Source organism: Sus scrofa, chromosome 1 (genome assembly GCF_000003025.6).
Source record: "Sus scrofa isolate TJ Tabasco breed Duroc chromosome 1, Sscrofa11.1, whole genome shotgun sequence".
In the NCBI taxonomy this organism is placed as follows: Eukaryota; Metazoa; Chordata; class Mammalia; order Artiodactyla; family Suidae; genus Sus; species Sus scrofa.
In genome coordinates, this window is record NC_010443.5 from 158255681 (window position 1) to 158273533 (window position 17853).

At 34.6% G+C, this 17853-nt stretch overlaps 1 protein-coding gene across 1 annotated transcript in view; it reads left to right on the forward strand.

Annotated features, from left to right (window-relative positions):
• VPS4B (vacuolar protein sorting 4 homolog B) overlaps positions 1-17853 on the forward strand; it is a 40495-nt gene extending 22642 nt beyond the window's left edge. Inside the window, exons 5-11 of the mRNA XM_003121699.5 lie at positions 2457-2576; positions 6161-6317; positions 6650-6798; positions 7307-7388; positions 8624-8843; positions 11706-11846; positions 13508-17853. Coding sequence (XP_003121747.3) covers positions 2457-2576; positions 6161-6317; positions 6650-6798; positions 7307-7388; positions 8624-8843; positions 11706-11846; positions 13508-13609 — 971 coding nt within the window. The 3' untranslated portion in view covers positions 13610-17853. The remainder of the gene's footprint in view (positions 1-2456; positions 2577-6160; positions 6318-6649; positions 6799-7306; positions 7389-8623; positions 8844-11705; positions 11847-13507) is intronic.

The window sequence follows — 17853 nt, forward strand, 5'->3', positions numbered from 1 at the left end:
CAGTTAATGATGCCTTCTTTAGTTACTGAGATTTGATTGTTCTTTGATATGTTAGCTAATGAATTTTCAAGTTTATTTTATGCTCAACTATTGGTAATACACATTTTTTTTCATATGAATCTTGCTGAATAGAATGCATAACTGGGAAGGATATCCATTATATAGGCTGAGCTTTATTTAGTGAATGGTGGACATACCTAGCATGGCCAGACTTTAACCTTGCTATTCTAGTCTCTTGGTTTTGGTAATATTTCTGTCTTACCAACCCCACTGGTATGTATAGAGGAATACTATAAGGAAAGTATTTTGAAAACACTACAGTGAATGAGGGTGTTTTTATATGCCAAGAACTTCAGTGGTAGCTCTGGCCCGAGGGCAATAACTGAGTTTCCACTGCCTCAAGCTGTATGGGCATGCTTTGTCCTCACTAGGGTGACCTAGTGATCTGTGCTAAGGGGCTTTATTTTACTGGTAAGACAAAAAGCTTTTTTCTGTCTGTTCTTTTGGTTTCGTTCTCTCTGTCTCGTTCTGCCCAACTGAAGTAAAAATTGGGTTGTATCTTTAATTTTGAAAAAGCTACAACCCAGTCTTTAATAAGGAATTTTTTTTACAATTTCCTATTGGTGTTGATAAAGCTCAGAGATATATAAAAATACATGCTTAAAACATTTAAGTGAGGAAATTTATTTGGAATTACAGGATGAAATGCAATATGGAAGGACCCCTAGTTTTTTATAGATCTGAGTTCTTTTTTCTCATCTTTTAGTTTCATGGTTTGCTGATGGATTTTAATTGTATAATATCCTTTTTTGAATCTTTCCTCCTTTTTTCCCTAAATAGTTTCCTAAATCTTCTACTTCTGTTTAAGGTTACAACATTAAGTATAAAATATTTGGTTATTAAAATTAAAGTTTATAATTTGAATTTTCTGTTAACTTTGATATTCAGTGACTCTGAGGTAAAATTACATATTAGAATAATAAATAGTATAATCTAAAACTGGCTAGATTTATATAATTGGGCACAATCAGATTGTTTGGCTTTTATTTTCTTATAATCCCTCTCTTTTAATTTTATAAATCATTAATGTCTAATAGTATTACTTCAGTCTAAATAGTCTTTTATCACTGAACATTACAAAGTCACCTAGTTTAAACTTTATAGAGAAAAGTATTAGTTAAACTGTGAAAATAAATTATGACATACTTAGAAAATTTGTAATAAATGTTTTAGTTGACCAGATATTGCTTAAATGTTAAATTACTTTCATTTAACTGACACAAAATTCTATCAGATGATGTAATATTTTTCTCATATAGCATTACTAATCTGAATGGAACAGAGAAAAGAAAAAGTGAGTTGGCTTTTTTTCTTAATTTATACTTAGTCTGAACTTTGCAAAAAGTGTTCATGGTTTCATTTCATTTTAACGTCTAGCTAAAGATTTATCTAAGTTGCAGAGTATAAGCATTCTTAGAATAATGGATAGATGATCTTTCAAGACAAGAAATACCCATAAAACTAACGTCATAGGTAATCAATTGTTGGTGTAAGTGGAAGCGTTATACTTAAAACAGTTACACATCACCTTAGAGTAGGCTATTTAGTAGTTTGTAGTAGAGCAGTTTCTATATACTGAAAAACTGGAAAAGCTTTTGATAAAAGATAGCTAAAAAGTTTTGCCAGTAAGCTATAGTAAAAGAAAAAAGAGTCTTTGAGGAACTCTTACTGCAGCAGTTCGCCATGGCTTTTTAATATGTTGTGTTCAAAAACTAAGTCACTTAAATGACTTGATTAATGTACAAAAACTGTAAAGTGGTCTGTTTAGAAGCCAAATAGAAAATCTGGCAAATCTCAGGAAAGTATTGCAAGTCTATGAGAGTATACTTTCTCCTCTCCATCATCCCCTCCTTTCCTCACCCATCCCTTCCCTTGTCCCTTCTTTTGCCCATCCATCTCTCTGCCTATCTTCGGTTATTTAAAGTTGTTAAGTATGTTTTCTTTTATGGCTCCCTTCTATCTGTCCATCCATTTATCTTCCTGTCTATCTTCAGTTAAAAGTTGTTAAGTATATTTTCTTTTGTGGTTATGGAGAACATTAGATCACTGTTTCTTTTGATTAAAAGGAGAAATAAGAGATATTCCAGAATAGTGTAGTCAAACATTATAACTATTTTATGTAATGTTTGGTGCTTTTCCAAACACTCTAATATTCATCACATCATTTGATCTTTACACTAACCTGTCTTAGTTTGGACAGGTGGTATAATTTTATTTCACAATGAGGAAGTGAAATAGAAAAGTTAAGTGCCTTTACCCTAGACTATTTAGCTACCCACCTCAGCTCCTGGCTGCTCCTCACTACTCCCTAACAACTCCTTCCTCATCACACTCTTTCAGATGTATGTTTTTAATACATAGAACTTTTAATTTAAAGATGATTTAATTTTTTGTAGGTGCCATTGTTATAGAACGACCAAATGTGAAATGGAGTGATGTTGCTGGTCTTGAAGGAGCCAAAGAAGCACTGAAAGAGGCTATTATATTGCCTATTAAGTTTCCTCATCTCTTTACGGGTGAGATGAGTTTTAAATGACTTTTTTATGGTTTTTAAAAAATGCATTTATGACTGAGGTAAAGTACTGTGAATTTTTGTCATTACATAATGAGTTACTTTCTCAGATTCTGTTAAAAGGCCATGATAAATCTTTACACAAAGAGATTTATTTCATATACGTATACATATTTTTTCCCCAAATTCCCAATCCATCCCCCTCCCCTTTGGCAACCACAAGTCTGTTCTCCATGTCCATGATTTTCTTTTCTATGGAAAGGTCCATTTGTGCTGTATATTAGATTCCAGACGTAAGTGGTGTCATATGGTATTTGTTTTTCTCTTTCTGACTTACTTCCCTTAGTATGAGAGTCTCTAGTTCCAACCATGTTGCTGCAAATGGCATTGTTTTGTTCTTTTTATGGCTGAGTAGTATTCCATTGTGTGTATATACCACATCTTCATAACCCATTCATCTGTTGATGGACGTTTAGGTTGTTTCCATGTCTTGGCTATTGTGAATAGTGCTGCATTGAACATGCAGGTGCATGTATCTTTTTCAAGGAAAGTTTGTCCAGATATATGCCCAAGAGTGGAATTTCTGGGTTACATGGTAGTTCTATGTATAGTTTTCTAAGGTACCCCCATACTATATATATAGCAAAAACAACCTAAATGTCAAGCAGTAGGGCCCACATGCAGCAGAATATTATGCACTCATTAGAATATAGTGTACCATCTCCATTAAGAAATTTAGATCTAGGAGTTCCTGTTGTTGTGCATCGGAAACAAATCTGACTAGGAACGATGAGGTTGTGGGTTCATTCTCTGGCCTCGCTCAGCTCAGTGGGTTAAGGATCTGGTGTTGCCACAAGCTGTGGTATAGGTCGCAGATGCAGCTTGGAGCCTGCGTTGCTACAGCTGTGGTGTAGGCCAGTAGTAGCTGTAGCTCCAGTTTGACCCCTGGCCTGGGAACCTGCATATGCCATGGGTGTGCCCTAAAAAGCAAAAAAAAAAAAAAAAAAGAAATTTAGATCTGCATTCTAATTGACATGGAAGACTGTCCACCTACCTGTATGGTAAAGATCAAAAATCAGGTTACACAATATATATTGTATGACTCCACGTTGTTAAATAAACATGTGTGCTGAGAAATAGGTGTAGACGGATTGACATAAAAAACTTGAAATGTCGAAGAGATGAGATTATCGGTGATTTTTTACTTTCATCTGAATTTTTTACAGTGGACGTGAGCTAGTTTTATAAGAGTATTTCCATTTCTTAAGTTTCATATGAAGTGTATGTCCTGTAGTAGCTCAGTATCACTGCAAGGAGAATGTTGCCAATCCACCATCTGGATATAGTTGAAGTTACAGTACCAATAGTAGGTGATTTGTCTGTGCTAAGCCATTCCTTCACATTCTCCTTGTGTTATATAGCCTTGAGGTATGGCTATACCCACAGTCTAACAGTGAAACAGAGGTTTTTCCTTTTAAAAACAAGCTGGTTTATATGGAGAGCAAATCTGTGATATTGGCCTCAAACTGAACAGGTCCAGACAGTGATGTCGTATAGAGCAGTGATGAAAAGCAAGAACTCGTGGGCCACCTGTTGTCCACCTAGATTCAAGGTATGGCTTACAACCTTACTTCAGGAATATTAAACTAACATTGTAGAATTTGGTATCATAATCCTGTAAAGGTATAAAAATATGGTTGAATTCATTTTATGTTATGTTACTTATACTAGCGTTTCTCAAACATGAGTCTTACCTGTATCATCTTAATGAATTTTTCTATATATGTATACCATTGTTTTTTAAATATTTTTCCTTTAAGTTTCTCCCCCCCCCCCTTTTTTTTCCTTGCCTGCACCTGTGGTGCGTGAAAGTTCCTGGGTCAGGGATTGACTCCAAGCCACAGATGTGACCTATATCACAGCTACAGCAACACCAGGTCCTTAATCTACTGCGCATGAAACCCACCCCGCTGCAATGCCAGATCTTTAACCCACTGCACCACAGTGGGTACCTCTCCAAGTCACTTTTAGAGCAGGCTTTTTGTTAAAGTGTAACCTAAATATACAGAGACATGCAGGAATCCATAAGGGTTCAGCTTTATAAATTATCAAAGTACATCTGTGTAATCATCAGCTGTATAAAAAAGATATTGCTAGTAACCTAGAAACCCTCTCTACCTTTTTCCTCCCCAGAGATAATCACTCTTTTGACTTCTAATGCTGTAGATTGTTTTGCCCATATTTGAATTTCTTTCTTTTTTTTTTTTTTTTTTGTCTTTTTAGGGCCACACCTACAGTATATGGACGTTCCCAGGCTAGGGGTCAAATGGGAGCTGTAGCTGTCAGCCTACGCCAGAGCCACAGCAATGTGGGATCCAAACTTTGTCTACAACCTACAACACAGCTCACTTATACCACAGCTTATGGCAACGCCAGATCCTTAACCCACTGAGTAAGGCCAGGGATTGAACCTGCATCCTCGGGGATACTAGTCGGGTTCGTTAACCACTAAGGCATGATGAGAACTCCCCCATATTTGAATTTTTAAATCATCTCAGTTGTTAACTTCTTTCTATCTCTATAAATAGAAAGTATTTGTATTACCAACTAAAAGCACTTCATCTGCCACCAGTGCTAATTGTGGCACACTTGGGGGAACACTGATTTATAATTACAAACATTTAAAATAGGCAAATAGAATTCAAGTAAAATTAGATGCTTTCATAACAATAAACATACCAGTATTTAGTTTTGCCGTCAGTCATCTGCATAATCATTCTCTTGCAAATACCATATGTCCATCCACAATTTACACCTAATAGTTTTTTTCATATGTATTTGATATTTTATTGCCAGTTGTACCCCAGCCTGGTTTATAATTTATTAGCAAAACTGAGATAAAAAGGGTTGATTTGTTTACTTGTCACATTTTGGTGAAACTACGTTTTAGGGTAGAGTCCCCTTATTGTTACCCAGCCATTGGAATGGGAATATGCCACCTATGATAGAAACCTCTTTCCTTATGGATCAGGAATTGAGTAGAAAGAACTTCATGAGTCATCCAAACTGATAGTTTTCCTCCTCCAAAGGTCATAAATATTTAAAAGAAAGTATTTCTAGCTACCCTTTCTCTGTGGATATAATTTTTCCTACAGTGTTCTGATTGTTTTGTTTTTTTTCCTTTCTCTTACATATTCTTATATTGAGCAGTGCACATAGTAGATTTTAACTGAGTTATTTTCCTCCCAATAGACTGTAAGGCCTTAGAGGGCAGGTATCCTTCTGTATTCTTAGCTCCCTGTCTATATGTTGTGGTTTCAATACATAGTGGTAGAATGAGTGAGCAAGCAAATGAACTTCCTATTAGAAGGATTATAGGTACATAATCATACTTTTGGCAAAGTGGTCTCCAGTAAAAGCAAATAAAATACATTTAAGACATAAGGTCGATGTATTTAAGTTTTGTTTTATTCTACTGATAACTTTAGAGTGGAAACCTCTTCATGGTATTCTTCACTATGGATATATATGGTAACTGAAATTAACAATCTTAAAATTCTCATATTATTTTCCTAATGCACATTTTAGGCAAGAGAACACCTTGGCGAGGAATCTTGTTATTTGGGCCACCTGGTACAGGAAAATCCTATTTAGCCAAAGCTGTAGCAACAGAAGCAAACAACTCAACATTTTTCTCAGTATCTTCCTCTGACCTTGTTTCTAAGTGGCTAGGTGAAAGTGAAAAGTAAGTAGTAAATTGATTTTTTTTTTTTTTTTTTTACTTTCCCTAGTGGTCATTATATCAGTCTATAAAATAATAGTTTTTTAATATAATAAACACTTTAAAAAATGCTGTTATACAGGTGGTATTCATTTCTCTGTCAAATCAGTCCCTAGTTTAAAATTTATTCATATAAATTATCCAGATGTGGTAATCTCATTTTCCAGATCAAAATGTGATGGGGCTTTTTAATCTCTAGAGTTCCTATAATACTGGTATATTGTTTTGTTTTAGTTTTATTCATTGTCATGTGTCATTTCCTTTTTAGAAATTGAAAGCTTTTAATTTATTTTTAGGCTAGTTAAGAACTTATTTCAACTTGCCAGAGAGAATAAACCTTCCATTATCTTCATCGATGAAATTGATTCTCTGTGTGGTTCAAGAAGTGAAAATGAAAGTGAAGCTGCACGTAGAATTAAAACAGAGTTCCTAGTTCAAATGCAAGGTAGTGTTACTGATTTTCTAGTAGTTTCTCTTTATTGTATAACCATTGCTATAACAATAATGGAAAAAAATTCAAACAGAACTCAACCATTCTTAACAGGCCAGGTGTTTCATTATGCTCTGTTTTATTCTGATCCATATGCATACATAATTTTTAACCAGTTGTAATCATCTCACTGGTATAGTGAAGAGATTCCTAAATTCACAAACCAGAAACAATATCAATAAAGGAAATATGTAAACTACAAATTAAATCTTTCAAGAAATATTTTGGAAAGAATATTAACAGTATTTTCCACGGGTGAGAATTTTCTATTCTTAGGAATATTTGTGTCATATTCTAGTAATATTAAATTTGGTTTGTTAAATACAGTTTTTTTTCCAGAAAGAAACACTTTAAGATGAGGTATTTTAATATTGAAGCACCATATTCATGAGAGAACATATTGACAAGGTTTAAAGATAGCTGAAATGACAAATGATTTAAAATGTTACCTTTTTTATTGTAGGGGTTGGTGTGGACAATGATGGAATTTTGGTTCTGGGAGCAACAAATATACCCTGGGTTTTGGATTCTGCCATTAGGCGAAGGTATAATGTCACAGTAAATACCTCTTTCTAATTACAATATAATAAGTGAATATTAATTCCCATTCTGTCTAGTGAGGAGGCATTCTGATGACCTCAGAATGTTTTTTAATATGCCCAAACCCTGTTGACCCTGCCTTGGGGAGAGAGTAAGCATTTGTTTGTTTGCCTGCTGTGTTGAAGATCCAAGATTTATACCAACCAGACTCTTTCACATTGAAAAGTATGTTACCTAATGCTTCCTTAGGTGCTAATTAAGCTTAGTATGTGCACTGATGCTTTAGAAATTTACAAATAATGTTTGATAGATAGTCGGTATTTCATTTAAAATTTTAGCAAAATGACATACAACTTAACATACGCTTAGCAAGATATATTTTTGGTTAAAAAAAATATGTCCATAATTTTTAAACTCAGTGTGAAACTTGAGCTACAGGGAAGGTATACAGGCTCATTACTGCTTCACAGTTCCCTATTCCATTCATTTAATTGTACATGGTAAAAATGAAACACTTCAGATTTTGCTGCTTTTATCCCATTCATGTGATGGTTTGCCAGAATGTTAAATAACCATCCAGTATCAAGCAAGGAAATGTGCCTGTTATTTTTTAAAAATGGCCTAATTCTGAACGTATATCTAGAGACCCTGGAAACTTTAAAAATTCTTCTTACTGCCACAGGGAATAATTACCTAGAAGAGAAAACATCTTCACAGACCCTGTAAATTGTCCCTCATTGCTTCCCCCGATCTCCAAATACTGAAATTCCAAGAAGGCAAGCAAAATTATAAGATTTTGAGTAATTTTACTATTTTGAATTTAGAGAATTATTTTGTCATCTCAATTGTCGTATTTTTAATCATATTAGTCCCTTGGTCAGGAGTTCAGAGTATCATTCTATGGGAAACTATAATCCTGTATGACATGTCATGTCATGAATTCCACACATCTAAACACTCTGGCCAGAATAACCCAGAAATCATGTGGAAAAGACTAAAGCCCTCCAAACTGGTTCCCTGGCTATTTTGGTTATTTGTTTGTTGTGTTCTGGATATTTTCTCTTTATTAACCTAAATATACATGTTTAACTCTAACAGATATGGGCCCACTTAATTTATTCAGCTTAACTTTGTATAAATGAGAATGTCTGTATCCTGTTTTCTTCTTGAAAAAGCATTTTTAATAGAAATTAAATATTACATAGTAAAATTCTTGATGTAATTTTCCTTCCATTTTAAGATTTGAGAAACGAATTTATATCCCTTTGCCTGAGGCCCACACCCGAACAGCAATGTTTAAACTTCACTTAGGGACCACGCAGAACAATCTAACAGAAGCAGACTTCTGGGATCTTGGAAAGAAAACTGAAGGTTATTCAGGGGCTGACATAAGCATCATTGTGCGTGATGCTCTTATGCAGCCGGTTAGGAAAGTACAGTCAGCTACTCATTTTAAAAAGGTAAGAAACTTTTACCAACCTTTTCATATGTTTTTAATATCAAGTTTTGAGACCACCATTGACTTGTCTTTGAAGAATTTTAGGAAGGTTTCAGTTTTGTATAATAAATAAGTGGATTTACATAGTAGATATGTTTCCATTTCATTGAAAATAAGTTCTCCAAAGTGTTTTAAAACATGATTTTTTTGAAGTATATATTATTTTGATAAGTATAGAAACTCAGATATATGGTTATCTCTGATTATACTAGAGTATCCTCAAGCAGAATTTGGTATGTTTACAGCTCATTAACAAAGTGAAAATAAAAAATAAAAAAAGCTAATCTTGTTTAAATAGTCATGTGCCCAGCACTGTGTTTGCTCCACTGTCTTCCTGTTTCATTTGGTCTTTACAGAAGCTCTGCAAGAGGTGTGTATAGCCACCTGTTGATGGTTAGTCTGAGACTGATGTTAACATGATTAAACTGGAACTTGAATGTTTTTAACAGTTTGCCAGGGTACAGCTGGAGAGGAGCAGAGGTGTGATTTTTTTTTTTTTCTATAGGTAAAGTGTACTTTAGAGTCTGAAGACTATAGGTAAAGTGTACTTTAGAGTCTGAAGACTGGATGACTCTGCTCTCCTGCCCCTCCCATGCACTGTTTTGTGTCTGCACGAATGACTTGAGTGTATGTGGGTAGAGAGAGAATTTTGTAAAAAGGCTGTGGTCTTGGGATATCCAATTTAAGTAGCAGTAGACTAGGTAATTTGGACCAACCCTTTTGCTGAGGACAACAGTCTCCAATATACTCAGGAACATAGATGTGAAAATTCTGAAAAGCTATTAGCAAACATAATCCATCAGTATATGACAAATTAATATATCATGACTGATATACATATGCAGGTCTATTACATACCACTGTAAAGTAAGTTGTGTCTTTTTTTTTTTAATGGTGAGCTTGAATTAAAACCTGAATTTGAAGCCTGACTCCATAATTTCTTTGTTTTATCTCCTTGACCAAATTGCATTACCTTTTTAAGTCTCATGTTTTATCAACCCTTAAATAAGGATGATAGCACTAGTTTGAAATGCAGTTATGAGAATGAAATGAAGTAATATTATAAAACACTTGTCATGGTACCTGAATAGCCCAGTAAATGTTCTCATCTCCTCTTCAGCCATTTCATTACTGAGAGAAGTGTGGTTGGCTCAGGATCAAGTTGATACCACAACTGTTGTATTTTCTCTTAAATTATCTTTGCTATTGAGAAACTGTAGATTATTAGGAACTCGGTCCTTTCCTACTCAGAACTTTACATTCACTTCTCTTTATTAGTACTGGGGACAGCTTATATGACCCTAAAGGTAGGCCCTTGTCAGGAGGATAAAGATGAAGCAGCCAAATCACTTTTAACATCAGGCCTTTTGTATCACCAACTAGAGTAGGTCTCTCTGCAGCTCCATCTTCTATTCCATTTTTCAATTAGCAAGAACAAGTTTTGCTGTGTATTTTATTTATTAAATGTCTAAGTACTAATCTGGACTCAGCTGTAAGAAAGTAAAACAGTCAAAAAACACAAAAATCCCTCATCTTGTTTTTGGCTTGTTAAGGATCTGGTGTTGTCACTGCTGTGGCTCAGTTTGATCCCTAATCTGGAAACTGTCACATGCCACGGGCATGGCCAAAAACTAAACAAAACAAACACAAAAATCCCTGCCACTGGAATATTTGTGAGGAAAGAGAGACAATAAAATACACATAATAAGTGAAAATGTTTATTTCTCTACCCCGCTCCAATCCTGAGACAGTATTTAAGATTGATCATTGTAAAACAAATATTAAATATGAAAGTAGCTCCTGATTTGATACAAATCTGTTGTCATTTAAATATTACATGTGACTCTAGTCACAGAATTTCTTTTTCTGGATGTTATTAAAACTTTTTTAGGGGTTGCCATTGTAGCTCAGCAGGTTAAGAACCTGGCTAGTATCCATGAAGATGCAGATTCCATCCCTGGCCTCCCTCAGTGGGATAAAAGATACAGCATTGCCAGAGGCTGCGGTGTAGGTCGCAGATGCAGCTCTGAAGACATTGCTGCAGCTCTGATTCAACCCCTAGCCTGGGAACTTCCATATGCTGCAGGTGTGGCCCTAAAAAAAAAAAAGACAAAAAATAAAAAATTTTAAAAAACGGTTATTTTAAATTAGTTATGAATCATAAAACAGCACTGAAATTACATTTAACATTTAATTTATTTTGTACTTATATTTGAAGAAGGAGTTTTTGTTGGGAAAGACAGAAATAATAAACCTTCCAAAATCTCAAACTTTCAAAATTCCTCAGTTATCAAAAATAGAGTTATTAAGAGAATTTGGGGGTGGTTTATTTTTGGTCTCTACAATTATTACCACTTAGTAAGTATTAGAGGGAAAAAAAAGCTTTAGTTGCGGGTAACTGATTTTAATTTATTTTCTCCCTAGGATCATATAAGTAATTTATTGTAGGGAATTTCAGATATAGAAAAGCATCAAGAAAAAAGCCAAGCAAAATCTATCCCATCACCCAGAGATAATTATATTTTTGTCGTATATCCTTCTGTTTATTTTCAGAAGTAAACATTTGTAACAAAACGTAAAATAATACTACATTGAAAGTTTCTCCGTGACACAATGGGTTAAGGATCTGGTGTTGCCACAGCAAGGTGTAGGTCACAGATGCGGTACAGCTTCATTCCCTGGCCTGGGAATTTTCATATGCTTTGGATGCAGCCCCCCCCCCCCCAAAAAAATAGTGCATATCCAGATTTCCTGATCATGGTCTAAATTTTAACATTTACTTAATTTGTTAAAAATAAGTATTTCGTATTGCTGTTTTTTCCAGGTTCGTGGACCTTCACGAGCTGATCCTAACCACATAGTAGATGATCTGCTAACACCCTGTTCTCCAGGTGACCCTGGTGCCATTGAAATGACATGGATGGATATCCCTGGGGATAAACTTTTGGAGCCAGTTGTTTGCATGGTTTGTCATTTTGATTTAAGAAAAATTTTAGGAGTTCCCATCGTGGCGCAGTGGTTAACGAATCCGACTAGGAACCATGAGGTTGCGGGTTCGGTCCCTGCCCTTGCTCAGTGGGTTAAGGACCCGGCGTTGCCGTGAGCTGTGGTGTAGGTTGCAGACGCGGCTCGGATCCCGCGTTGCTGTGGCTCTGGCGTAGGCTGGTGGCTACAGCTCCGATTCAACCCCTAGCCTGGGAACCTCCATATGCCGCGGGAGCGGCCCAAGAAATAGCAGAAAGACAAAAAAAAAAAAAAAAAAAAAAAAAAAAAGAAAAATTTTAAAACGTATTTTATAATTTGTCAGACAGATAAAATTTTCTGTTATGTAAAATCAGCTAGAAGATGTTAATATGATCAGGCATGGAGTTCCCGTCGTGGCAGAGTGGAAACGAACCCGACTAGGAACCATGAGATTGCGGATTCAATCCCTGGCCTTGTTCAGTGGGTTAAGGATCCGGCATTGCCATGAGCTGTGGTGTAGGTCACAGATACGGCGCGGATCCTGAGTTGCTCTTGCTGTGGTGTAGGCCAGAGGCTACAGCTCCAATTGGACCCCTAGCCTGGGAACCTCCATGTGTCAAGAGTGCAGCCCTAAAAAGCAAAAAAAAAAAAAGAAAAGAAAAATGATCAGACATGTTTATTTAATACTAACTGCTTAAAAAGTTGTGAAGATTAATGTGAATGTAAATATGAATTTGAGAAATTAAAATATTCATAAAAATTACATTTATATAATTTCTATTGGAGGAATTAAAATAATTCATGAGACTATTATTTTGTAAGGTGTATCAATTTTAAGGAATGTTTATTATGCTTATGTTTTCTTATTGATGAACACTCAGTTTTTAAAATCTTCTGCTTTATAGATTTTCAAATCTGTATATCAAAATTAATAGTAACTTCCAAAGGGGAAGCTTTCACAGGATATGTAGACCATGTAGATCTAAGTATATAGACATGTATGTGTATATGTATGTATATAAGTTTGTGTGTAGTAATATATCCATAAACATAGATATATTTATGTGTTAATTTACCACAATACTTACCTGAAAAATTATCCAGAAATCCTTTTTTGTTTCAGTCCTTGATTTATTGTTTTAAAGTTTTGTTTTGTTTTGTTTTCCATTTGCCATACTATTTTTTTTATAGGAGAAATGGCCTAGAAGTTAATTTTTAAATGAATCCTTGACATTAGTATGTTTTCTTACCATTTTAATTGTAATTTTAATAGTTAACATTTTTGATTAGTTAGTTTTGATTATGGGATTATTTTGTTTCATATACGTATAAGTGAATGACTATATTCCTTCTGAGTTGTACTTGGACAGCTGCCCTCTTGTTTAAGAAAAAACAGATATGGCCAAAAAAGTGATCAGGGACTTACTGTGGAGGCCTTGATCCTCAGGGTAAGAGGACTGTACTTTCTTTAGGGCACTGAGGAGCCTTTGAAGGTTGTGATGAGAGCAAAGGAATAACATAGTTAAAGATGTTCTTTAGGAGAGCAAGAGTTTATCATCAGTAGCTTATGGCACATCACAGATATCCTTAGGTGAAAGTTAGTGATGCAGTGTTTATTTGATAAATCTATTACTAATCTTCCCCACTTCTTTTTCCTGACAGTCGGATATGCTCCGGTCACTATCAAGCACAAAACCCACAGTCAATGAACACGACTTGTTGAAATTAAAGAAGTTTACGGAAGATTTTGGCCAAGAAGGCTAAACCAAAGACCGCAAGGAAGAAATTTACCATGTGTGTTTCTTTCTTTCATGGGTATTTTTGCCCTTCTTGGATGGCGTTCAGATTTTTTCCTGTAAAACTCTTTTACCACAGGGAAATAGAGATCTTACTTCAGAGTTCCTTTAAGGTTTATATATACTTTTGCTCCATTATCAGTTAAATTCTCCTGTTAACAAAAATTATAAAATAACGGGTTATAAGAAAATGAGTAGTAACTAAAAAAAAGAAGAGTGAGTGATACATAAAAAGCAAAAAGAAAAAGAAAAAGAAATTACCCAGTAAAAAGATTTAAAATTGAGATGCAAATATTTTAAATTGTTATGAATAGTGGTCTTTGCAAAGAGCATTCATTTTTTTTAAACTAAAATGAAATGAGGCTTATTTCATATTTTGAAAAAAATCTTAAGCATCCTTCTCATCAATGTAAAATTAACTTTATTAAAAAGTTAAAAATGATTTACTCTCAGGGATGGTCAGTAAAACAGCAAAGAGCACTGTGATTGGGCTCGAAAGATTTTAAATTGCGTTCTTCCCACGGCTTTTATTGATTTTTGATAGATTGGTGTTTTTCTCCATGTAGATTTAAGTTTCTATAAAAGCAGCAGGCTTTTTTATACTTAACTAAATAATACCTTTCACTGTGCAGTCTCAAGAGAAAGACTCTCTAGACATTGTCTTTATCTTGAAGAAGAAAATTGTCTACTTCAGTGTCTTTTTGTAGCAAGAGTGACCAAAACAGGTGGTTAATAAATACGTACTTTTAAAATAACTCTGTCGTGAAATACTGTAATGGGAACCTTTGCTAAAAGGAACAAGCTCCCTTTGGATTATGGGAAGTTACTTGTGTGTGATTGGGGTGGGGGGGCGGGTGTACATATATATATATAATTTTTTTTTAAATATCGAATAGCTAGCATCTTGTCTTTTACCTTTTAAGGTCAGGGAACATCTTGCCCTGGACACACATACATTATCAATGTAATGTTTCATAAAGCTTTAGAAATGAGCTGATGTCTCCTTAAATAATAAACTACAAACATGACATTGTTATTTTAATATCTTCAAGTAAATAATCTGAGGGTGTGTGTTATACACGTTAGCACCAACACTAAGTTGTGCCTTGTACATTTGCATTGGCTGTACATGCAAAGGATTATTAAGTCAACTAGATAAGGTAGATTCCTTAATTTACCATAAAGTTCTGCCTTGTTGATGCTATAGGATAACTTGCATTTTAAAGTATATTTGCACATTTTACATATGATGCTCTATAGTTGCCTTTGGGTTTTCTGTACAGTTGGTGTTTGTTGATATTAAATGGAAATCATAGACCTGAAATACACTGTTCTACGTGAAGTAAATTGATATAACCTACTGTTGGCTATATTCTGTGTATGCTTCTTTATTTTGGGATCTTCTCTGCAGGAGAAAATATTATCTAAACTGATTAGATACAAATAAATCACTAAAAATCAAGAATATATACATGAAAATTCTGATTTTCAGCAACCTTTATGTGAGAATTGGGAATTAACTTGGCAGATCAACACCAAATCCTTTGTGGATGTCTTAAATTTTATATATTTTTATTTTATCAGCCTCAGAATCATGCAGTATTGCTATTAATCCTATCATTAGGAGAATTAACATAATTACATTATAATTATATAGTGGTTGAAATCCAGAATTTTTCAAGAATCCAAAATTTGTTTTGAGGAAGTATTTTACTTAAATTGACCAAATAGTGTGTAAGTGCTGTGCTGATGATAAGTGTATGCTTTATCACACTAAATTCTTACATGTGCTCTGAGAACTATGCCTCAGTGTCCATATCACTTCTAGCCATAGCTTCATTTTCTACATTTCTGGTTTTAAAACTGTTTCTGGTATCTAGTGATTTTAGACTTATTCTAGAATGGTAAAGCATGGGCCATTTCCATGTGCCCTTTCTGGGCAGAGAAATACTCCAAGGAAAATGAACGTTCAGGCTCTGTCTGTCTGGACCCCGACCATTATGATTTGGGGGTAAATGTTTTCTGAGCCAGCAAGTAAACCCTACTTGAACATCTCTATAAGGTATGCCCTGGAAGTTTCAGAAAATTTTTGGTCCTAGTATGAAAACTATAGAGACCTTAATTATAAAGTATTTTAGTAGAAAATTTTGGCTTTGAGTGTACTGTCATCAACATGCAGAAAGATGGAATGAGTGTATTTGATTATGAATATGAAGTGCCATTTAGCCACTTGCACGTGCATAGGTAGGAAGTGGTGAAACACCTCCCTTACGCATTGTCAGGAGCACTGCAGATGGAGTGCCCAGCTTTGTGAGCTCTCACAGGGGCTGTGGGTTTCCTCTCTCCTTTCTTCTTTCCTCTGCTAGTCGAGATCCCATTATTTGCATTAAGACCTAGCTCATGACCCATATAGTCTCTTCCAGGAAGAATTCCTAAACTGTCCCCATCCTGCCTTTGCATTTCTTTAGCACTAAGTTACTATGACTCTCTTAAGATTCTCCAGGTTTCAAGCATGTTCTGTTAATTTTGTTTAGATTGTTTAGATTGTGAGCTCTTCAAACAGTTACATTTCCCTTTGCATTAGCATAGTGCTAGATGCTGTTTATTAGGTACTTAATAAAGACTTGAAAAATTAAGGGAATTATATCCATATTTTATCCACTTCCTAGATTATCTGTAAAACTTTTTATAAAATAGATAATTTGATTTGTTCTGGTTAGTCTAGCAAAGTTGTGGTAAGTTTCAGTCTTGGTTATTGGGAACTAAAATCAGAGGTGTGCCAGAGCTCACTCATACTGGCTCAAAAGAACCAGTATGAGTGAGTTTTACATATTTGTACCCACCTGTTCAGTCACCTCGTTGGCTTGCAATCTGCCATGTTGGGAGAGATTTACGCCACAGAAACTAGCAAGTTTCTATTTAGTTTACATGGTGCAGTGCAAAGCAAGGGCTGTCTGTAGTTTTAAATTGGAAAAGTAATATTATTTACCACATTTACAGAAGTAAAGGAGAAAAGTTATTGCAGAGTCATAAAAAGCATTTAATAAAATCTAGCACCCATTTGTAATTTTCCTTTTTAACTTGACAAACCAGGAATTGAAGGGAGCTTCTTAATTTAATAAAGAGCATTTTCCCAAAAAACTCTAGCAAATATCATACCAATTGTAAATTATTGAAAACCTGACTTCCCAGAGATGAGGAAAAAGACAAAGGTGCCTGCTGTCACCACCCCTTTTCAAGGTTTTGTGAAGGAAATTCTAGCCAGTGTAAGAAAAATAAAAGTTTAGTGGTTAAAAAGGCACAAACAAAATTGTCATTCTCAGGTGACATTTGTGTATGTAGAAAATCCAAATTAATAAACTTAGAATCTGAATTTAACATTACAGGATACTGGTTAATAAATAAAAATAATTGTATTTCTATATTCTAGCAACAATTAGAAATTGAAATTAAAACAATACCAGTTGCAATAATATCAGAAAGAATCAAATAACCTCAAAATCTTCAAGATGTTTAAGACCTCAGTGTAGGAAACAATGAAACATGATCACTAAAGAAGACCTGAATAAATTAGAGAGGTGGGCCCTGTTCATGAGTTGGAAGATTCTTATCAAAAGTATCATTTCTAACCAAATTGATTCTAGATTTAGTGCAAACCCCAATCCAAATCTGGGTAATATATGTATAGATATGTATATCTCTAGACACAAAAGTATATTCTTAAAGATTATTGATGATTGAAAAGAAGTATAGTGTGAATTAATTTTTATAACAGTATCTTTCTCCCAGCTGTACCTTTCTGTCCATCCATAATTATTCATGCAGATATCAGTTAATATACATAGATATCTGGAACTACTTTTCACTTTATGTTCATTATGTTATTTGTGGATAATAAGATTTGGCTGGATTTTTCTCCTTTCTTTACCTCTTTCACCTCCTCTAAGTGTGAGTTCAGAGTATCCTTTCAGCAATACTTCCCCTGGTCATCCTATTTAAAAATGATGTTTCTTATACCCAACCCCTGCTTTATTTTTCTCTACAGCATTTATCATCATTTATAGTATATAATTTACTATTTTTCTTGTTTGTAATTTCTCCTGCTGATGTATGTCCCATAAAAGCTGGGGTTTTCCTGTTTTTTTTTTTTTCTCTGCTGTACCTTCAGTATCTGGTGCCTGATAGGCACTCAATAAATACTTACTGAATGAA